The 8,634-nt window shown below is 58.8% G+C and overlaps 1 protein-coding gene across 1 annotated transcript; it reads right to left on the minus strand.

Annotated features, from left to right (window-relative positions):
* Positions 1-1,546: 1,546 nt before the first annotated feature.
* Positions 1,547-6,426, minus strand: GM2A (ganglioside GM2 activator). The gene is made up of 4 exons (XM_005523758.3): positions 6,135-6,426; positions 4,184-4,336; positions 3,161-3,343; positions 1,547-3,057 (listed from the first exon to the last, which is right to left on the minus strand). The coding sequence occupies exons 1-4, from the start codon at positions 6,249-6,251 to the stop codon at positions 2,902-2,904; spliced, it is 609 nt and encodes a 202-aa protein (XP_005523815.2). The 5' UTR covers positions 6,252-6,426; the 3' UTR covers positions 1,547-2,901.
* Positions 6,427-8,634: the final 2,208 nt, after the last annotated feature.

The following is an 8,634-nucleotide window of genomic DNA, read 5'->3' on the forward strand; positions in this document are numbered from 1 at the left end:
GCCCCTCCACAGAGCAGCACAGCTGAAGCCTGCAGAGTGTGGGACTCCCTGCACCCTCCCAGTGCCACAGAGCATCCCGCCCCCTCCCCAGCACCTCACACCGGGGCTGTGCCCCCTCCACGGCACGGCCGGACACTCCGAGAGGAGCCCCACGCCAGCCTCCACGCAGGGCATCGCCAGCACGCCCCGAACACCCACGTCAGCCGCCAGCGCCCCCAAGGACCCCCGGCACCCTTGTCAGCTGCCAGAACCCCCAGGCCCCGAGCACCCGCCCGTGCACAAGCGCTGCCAACAACGCCCTGCAGCCCCGAGCCCTGTCAGCGCTCCCGAGCTGCCCCGAGCACCCGGCGGGACGGCGGCACTGCCGGGACCCCGCGCATCCACCGTGCCCCCTGCGTCTCTGGGCACGCCGCGGGCTGACAGGCGGCTGACAGGCGTCTGGCAGCCCCCGCCCGCAGCCCCCCGGTCGCTGAGCCCCGCGGTCCCTGTCCCGGTGCCGGCCCCCCCCCTCCCCGCCCCCCGCCCCGCCCGGCCCCGCCGGGCCCGCTCGCTCGGCCCCGCCGTCACGTGACCGCGGCTCAGCTGAGCGCGGCGCGTGCGCGCGGCGAGCACGGGGGGCGAGGGGCGGGGGCAGGAGGGGCGGGGCCGCGCGGGGCGGGGCTGGGGCGGTGAGGCGCGGTGGCGCCCCCTGGCGGAAGGGGGCCGCGTGTGGGGAAGGGCGGCAGGGCCGAGCCTCGAAGGGCCGCGGGCAGCGAGCGGAGGCCGGAGACGGGAACGGAGCTCGGCAGCGGTCTGCAGCACGAGTGCTGGGAGAGACCTCAGCCTGTTCCGCCTGGAGGAGGCTCGGGGGTGGCTTTTTCACGCTCTACAGCTCCCTGAAAGGAGGGTGAAGCCAGGTGGCGCCAGGCTCTGCTCCCAGGCAGTAACATGATAAGAGAACGTGGTGCTAAACTGCACCAGGAAATGTTTAGCTTGGATTTTAGGAAGCCTTTCTTCACAGAGCGAGTGATTAGACATTGGAGTGGGCTGCCCAGGGACATGGTGGAATCACCATCCCTGGAGGTGTTTAAGGGAAGATGACACGGCACTCAGCGCCATGGTGTAGTGGACATGGTGGTGTTCAGCCAGAGCTTGGACTCACAAAGTGAGCTCCTGATCACAGAGATTTTCTCAAGCTAATTGATTCCCTGCTTCTGTGATCCCCCACAGCAGGGCTGTTCCTTGGAGCAAGGCCTGCAGAGCCATACAGGTGTCAGGGTTATAGGAGGTCACCAGGATGAGCGACACCCTCAAAGCCCCCCAGCATGGGCTGTGGCCCCCTGGGCCATGGCTGTGTCCCTCTGTCCCCACATCAGAAAGCAGCATTTGCAGATCCCTGCCCCTCACACAGGAACTGGCCTCAGGGCTGCTCAGTTCCACTGGCCACAGCATCCTCCACCGCTGCCCCCACCCCACCACCTCCATTTCCCCCAACTCACACCCACATCCACACTATTCCCAGCGAAATAAATGTCACCTCCCAGCAACAAGAAGCACCAGCTCTACATCCTGGTAAAAAGATTTATTAAGAACCTGCAGAACCTGCCCAAAATGAGGTTGCTGCCCTGGCACTGAAGGGGAAGCAGGGGCAGAGGGTTAGTACTTCTCCAGGCAGAGCCACAGGGTGAAACAAAGCGAGTGGAGGGCACAGAAAGGCAGTGGAAGCACATCTGCATGGTGGAGGAACACCCACAGCAGTTAAGGCGTATAAAGTGCTCGTAGAAGACCAGCCCTATCGAGGGGCTAAATAACACAAGCAGGCAGGGACAGCAAGGGATGTGCATACCTGGTGGCACCTGGCACAGGGGAGTGATGACAGGCTCATGCCCTCCCTGAAACTGCAGCAATAAGGATGCTACCTGCCCACATGACAGTCCCCAGCCACAGCCAGGACGCCCCCAAATAGGATCCAGGCTGCTGGTCTTCATGGTCATCTCCCAGTCATCCCATGTTCAGGATTCTGCTGTGTTTGGGTGCCTCTGCCAGCACAAGGGAAGGATAGTCCCAATGCAGCACCCTGCCTCAGCTCACTCCCAGAGGAAAAATGAGATAAGTGGGACTGGTCCTCAGCCAGGCTGTGCTCCAGCAGCTCATCACAGCCTTGTGTCCCCCTCTGGAGTGAGCACAGCCATCAACCAGCAACCTCTTCTGCTGCTGGGAGCATCACCAGCCTCTTGGACTCCCCTAAGCATGAATGTCCATGTAGGGCTCGGATGGTTTCTATCCTCTTGTGCTCCTGATGTTTGCCACAGGAGGGGCATGGGGAGGTGCCTTCACAGGTGCCTCATGCCACCAAGTTGGTTCCCTGTGTGGGACAGGGATGTAGCAACAGCAGATTCAAAACTGCTGTGTGGGGACAGGTCTCCTGCAGCCACTTTGGGGACACTTCTGCAAAAAACAGCCCCACGCTAAGGCCAGAGATGGTGGGAAGCAGGGACACCCTCTGCAACTCATGCTGCATCCCTCCAGCTTGCCCCAGCATTCCCAAACACTCCCCATGGACTGCTCCAGGTAATATTGCTTTTCCCTGGAATGTTTTTGTTTAAAATTGCCCTGATAGGATTAAGAGAAAAAAAAAAAAAGAAACTGGATAAAAAATAACAACCCCAGATCATGCTGGAGTTAGGCTTCAAGGCCACCCTGTCCAGGCAGGAGACACCCTGGTGGTGTGTTTGGGGACAGCAGAACAGCCAAAGGGGCCTCTCTGGGTGTAGCAGGGGAGGAGGCACTGCAGGGGGAACAGGGGCTGCCTGCAGGAGGAATGGACCTCACAGAGATGGCTTGGGACAGGATGGGATGCAACTGGATGGGATGGGACAGGGGACCAAGCTGGTGAGGATAGGAGGGACAGTGTCCCACCCCTCAGTGGGAGTGCAGGGAGAAGGCCAGTTTGACACAGCTGAGCTCCTCCCCACCATTGCTGACAACCACCCGGACGCGGTAGTTGCCATTGGTCATCCAGGAAGGGAGTTCCACATCGGGCACGTCAAAATCGCTGGCTGGCAGGGAGTAGGAGCCCTATGGAGAGAGGGGACAGATAGGCAAGAGGTCAGCCAAAAGCCCAGCCAGCACAGTGGTACCCACTGGCACTGCCAGCGTCACCGCGGGGGCTCGGCCGTACCGCTTTGAAGGGGCAGTGGCAGGGGATGCCGTAGGTCAGCAGGGGCTCCGGGCAGGGTGTGCCGGGTGGGATGAGTTCATCCAGAATGCTGCAGACGTCATTGTAGGTGCAGCTGCCCAGCTGGTCGATGCAGGGCAGCTGGATCCAGAGGTCACCCAGTGCCTTCTCTACCACCAGCACTGCCTGGAGGGAAGGTGTTCAGCACCAGCACAACCAGCAGGGGCACTCACAGCTCCTCACCAGCCAACTCCCTCATCTCCTGACCATGAAATCTTTGGGATGTCCATGAGGTCACTTAATGCCCTCCTGCCTCCCGCCCTGCTTTCAGTTCTTCTCAACCTACAGTTTCTGTTCTTCCAACCTCAGCTTGACCCCTTAAGCTAACACTGCCCAACACCTCACATCCCCACCTCCTTCTCCTTTCCTCTGCCTATCCCAAAACAGGGTGCTCCCATCCTGTAGCTCTGGCTCTACACTCCCCAGCACTTGCCCCACAGTCCCAGGCCCAAACAGACACCAGAGTATTGCTCAAGACAGCCCATGCACACTGGACAAGAGACATGTTCTGTCTCATTCCAAAACACTTCCCAAAAAGTGGTGCAGGGCAGCTGGCATGGCCCAAGGCTCCCTGAGCAGTGCCGTGGCATGTCCTTGGAGGGAGCAGCTGTGTTGGCTGCTGAAAAACAAGTGCCACAGTGACCTCCAGGAGCACCCACAGCACTTGGATTTCACTTCCCTCCTGAAGCCATTACATCCCCAAGACATGAGACAACTCAGGTGGTTTCTGTCCTAGGGACAAGGTTGTGAGGCTCCTGCTCAACTGTCTGCTCCCACCACAGGTCTCTCCATGCCCACTGGCCTGTTCTGGCTTACAGAGCCCAGTGTGCTCAGCCCTGCACCTCCCTGCACCTCACTCCCCAAGGGCTGCTCATTCCTGTACCCAGTGACAGGCATTTCCCAGCTGCCAGTGGTTTGGAGAAGCTCTGCCCTCCCTCACCACACAGAGACACATCTGGCACTTACCTTCAGAGGAGAACCCATGCTCTTGCCACTCTTGACAGCTGCGCTGACACGCAGGCTCCCCGGGATGCTGATGGGGTCAGGTGCCACAGAGAGGCTCTGCAGCACCACGGGGTCCCTCTTGTCACCACAGTTCTCCCAGGCAAAGCCACCAACCTGCAGCACCGAGGGACAGGAGAAGTTAGAGGCAGGGCAAGCCCTTTCTTGTGTTTGCAGGAGGTTTATCCAGAGCTGCACTTCTGACCCCTGCCAAACATCTGCTCACAAAGAGCCAGAAAATGACCTTCAGCCCCTTCAAATGCCAGTTCTTGAGCTCCCAGCTTTCCAAGACTGATGACATTGTAGAAACCCTGTTCATGTGTTCATTTGTATGTACTTTACACCCAAAGATTACCAGGCTGCAATTTCCAAACTTGCCTCAGCTCTGCGTCCATACACTTTGCATGTGACCACGGCAAGACGTATTCTTCATGCCAGTGGCACCAAGCAAGGTGTGTGGGGACAGGTCAGAGCAAGCTGGGACCAAGTGGTGGCTTCCAGGGGGATGCTGGGGCAGGAGTGTGAGGGGATCCCCTTGGAGGGGCTGTAGGGTTGGGACAACCTCCCACCTCATCCAGGATCAGCCCTACTGTTGCGAGCCCTCATCCACCAGCTCCAGCCACCTTGTTCCACATAGGAGCAGGAATCACTCAGGGACCAGATAAGCCGGGCTCATCCTCTGCCTGATACACCCCAGGGCCCTGATCCTGAGCTACAAATGAGTACAAATCCTGTTACAGAGTATAAATGAGCCAGGGAAGCAGCATTTCCCTATGGGATTATGAAAATCTACATGTAAGGAGATGTCACCCGAATGAGGGACATCACTTATGTGTCCTGTCTGAGTTAAGAGTCATGCTGGGACATCTCCCTTGTTTCCTACAAGTCCCACCAGCCTCTCCAGCCACCACCAGTAAAGACACTCCGATTCAAAGGTGGAGGGATGGCAGCACTTGTTTGCATCAGCCACCTCTGAGCCTCAGAGGCTGGCTGATGTCTGCATCAGCCAGAGGCAAGTGGCAAAGAGACCAGTCCCAGCTCCCTCCCCAAGCAGGTTTGGCCGGAGCATCCCGTGTCCCCATGGCACGATGTGGGGCTCTCACAGCCGCAGAACCGGTGGAGGCTGTATTGCCTGGTGCCACGCAGCAGCCCCAGCGGGCACAGCGCAGCCCACGCAGCTGAGCAGCCCGTCCCACCATCCTGCTCGCCCGCCGGGAGCAGCCCAAGGCAGGACACAGGGCTCAGGACAAGTCGGGACAAGGGTAGGCTGCACCCCAACACTGAGCAAGAGCTGGGAGCCCCCAGCCCAAGAGCCCCCAGCCCAAGAGTCTGCAGCCAGAGCCTCCAGCGAGCTGAGCATCAGCGTGTGGCTCCAGATTGCTGCCCGCCGAGCCCCCTCCAGCCTTCCCAACCGGTTCCCTTTTCCCTCGGGCAAGCACAGCTTTCCTGGAAAATAAATTGCAATATTTCCCTCCACACCGCGTGAGAGTTACACGTGGTAATCGGCTGTGTCTTAATCAGCGCGTGTTAATGAGCCCGGCCCAGCACTCCGTGGGAATAGGGAAGAAGAACCTGGACTGGAAAACACTGATGGAGCAGCAATATGAGAGCCGGGAGACGATCATCCGAAGGAGGAGGCCGCTGGGTTTCTGCGCTGAGAAGTGTTTGTAAACACTGGATCCCTCCTGCTCCGAGCTGCCCCCAACCTCCAGTACTGCTCCCCAGCGCGGGGGGCTGCGGGGCCCCAGGGGCTCCGTGGGCTTCACTCCCCTGCCCAGCCACAAACCCGCACCCACCAGCGATCTTCCACGCTGACGGGGCAGGAAATCGGAATGACGGAGTATTCCCCCTCCCCGCCCCGCCGAGCCCCCCGGCAGCCCCCTCCGTGCCCGAGAGGTGCGGGGTCCCTCCTCACCTTGCTGAGCCTCCGGGCCCCGCTGCGCTCCACCAGCAGCTGCGGCTGCGGCCCGGCGAGCGCGGCCGGGACGAGCTGCAGCGCGCACAGCGCCAGCGCCAGCCCCGCGCACAGCATCCTCCGGGAATGCGCCGGGAACGGGCCGGGGTGGGTCCGGGAAGCTGCTCCGAGCGGTGGGGAGGCGAGCGGAGGGCAGGGACCTCGGCGGAACCGAACTGGCAGCAGCCGGTCTATGAAGCCCCGAGCAGAGGGGATGAGCCCTCTCTCCGAGCCCGGCCCACCGCCCGATTCCCCTCCCTCCCCCAAGGACGCTCACATTTTCCCTTCCCCTTTTGATTTTTTTTTTTTTTTTTTTCCCCTCCCTTCCCCGGTTTCGCTGCCAAGCGCAGGACTGGACTCGCAGGGATGCTGGGACGGGAAGCGCCGCTTTCCCAACCTCGCCGAGCCGGCACTTGGAGCGGGGGGCTGGGAGCTGCACCCACCACCCCGGGACACACACATCACCCCGCTCCGATGGGGGAAGCACGACCACCTCCCCACCACCCACCCCTCCACCCAGGGCTGCGGCTCTCCTCACGTCCCACTCGGGGGTGCCCCGGCTGTGCGAGGGTCGGTATCCTCTGCTCAGTACCCGGGACCCCCACGCTCCCCCCGCGCTCGGCACAGGGCAGGTGGCAGCTGAAGAGCAGAGATATTTCAGATATTTCAGATATTTCAGATATTTCAGATATCTGAGACCCTCGAACCCGATGCGTATGAGCGGGGGTGGGGGGGACACTGGCATCGGGTAGCCCCTGACTGGGCAGTTTGCCACAATACCCCTACCACCCGTCCATGTGAAATATTGTATTTAACATCCCCTCTTCCATCCCTACCCCCTGTTCTGTGGATCATTTTCCAGACAGGGCTGCCCCAGGCACCCCCATCATGCAGGAACGGTCACACGCGTACCCTTCCATCAGGACTGGCACAGTAGCATGGATTTTCCCATATATTTTGGTGGACGGATGCTTTTATCCTGCAGAGGGGACTGAGTCTACTGAGCACAGAGGACACAAGCGTGGCAGGTCTCAGACCTTCTCCCCTTGCCACAGCACATTCAGGAGCCACCTGTGAGACCTTTCCCCACAGTCAGCTCTGCTCTCCCTTGCACACGGACGCTGCTTGGCCTCCCCATATTGCTCCTAGCCCTGGGAAGGGTTGCCTGGCTTGTCCAAACCCCCGTCTCAGCTCTATTTTTAGCCTTTCGTCCTTATTTAGCAGCGAGGCCGGGCGGGAGCGTGCAGGCAGGGCGTGGGAGCAGGCAGGGGACGTGGTGGATGCTGCTGCCCACCCCGAGCCGGCAGCGACAACTGCGCCGCTGATTCACTGCCGAGGCTTAAGGGTGAGGAATAAATAGCCCGTTCCTCCCAACCGGGAACCGAGCGGAAAGTTATCCCCTGGGATTAGTTTTCACTTTGAGGCCCTGGAGCAGCCGGAGGACAGGGATAAGGATAGGGATGCATGGGGAGAGGCACGGGCACAGAAGGAGCATTGTGTTTGGGGCTGGGAGGGGAGCAGAGCCCCTCACCTCAGCTCCTGGCATCACATGTTTTTCTGCTTCTCACAGCCATTGTGAGCGAAGGTTTCACTTCCCTATTCCCATCCTTTTCCACTTCATTTTGCCATGGGGGAAAAAAGAGAATAAAAGACTGCGGGAACAGGTTAACCCACATCTTTTTGCTTTGAAAGGCACAGGCAGGGACAGGAATGACTTGAAATCATTGCACTACCTCAAGGCAGAAGTATGTGTGACCTATATCCCCGGCTCCAACACATATGAGAACTACTGCAATTCAAACAGTTTTTTCAGCTATCTCACCCATGCAAAATCAAGTCACGAGTCAGGAGGTCTCAGCAGACCTGGCTAAACACCTTGGATTTGCATTGAAGAAAAGCAGCCAGCACTTCATTACCTCTCATTTACAAAAGCAAACATTGCAAATGATGAGCAGGGCTGAAGGCTGTAACCATGACCACTTTCTGTCCACTGCTTGGGCTGCAGCTCTACCAGGACCCATCAGCCATCACCACAGGCCAGCTCATCACCTAAAGCCTTCCAGCAAAATATCCTCCACTTCTCTTTTTTGTTTTTTTTTCCACAGACTGGGTTTCTGAAAATAAGATATACAAATAAAAAAGGCCCAAAATATAAAAAAGGTATGACCCCATCTGCACTCACAGAACCACTCTGCAAACAGACCTTGCAGGGCTGGCACTGACACTTGCCATCCTGTTGTGCCCAGTCCTTACCAGCTGGAACCAGAGAGAGAGCCACAAGAGACACTTAAACAGTTTGCACAGATGCTTTTCTTATCCATAAGCTTTGGCAAACAGTTTAAATGACCACTGGTACAAATTAACTCGACTTTCCAGCTGTTATCCCATTTACGGCAATTCAGCTGAGCATGTGATAAAGCCTCCTCGTCTCACTTTTCTAGACAAAACCCTGGAGATGTCT

Source organism: Pseudopodoces humilis, chromosome 17, assembly GCF_049639895.1.
Source record: "Pseudopodoces humilis isolate 2021_Gansu_Grassland_sample_001 chromosome 17, ASM4963989v1, whole genome shotgun sequence".
Taxonomy (NCBI): domain Eukaryota; kingdom Metazoa; phylum Chordata; class Aves; order Passeriformes; family Paridae; genus Pseudopodoces; species Pseudopodoces humilis.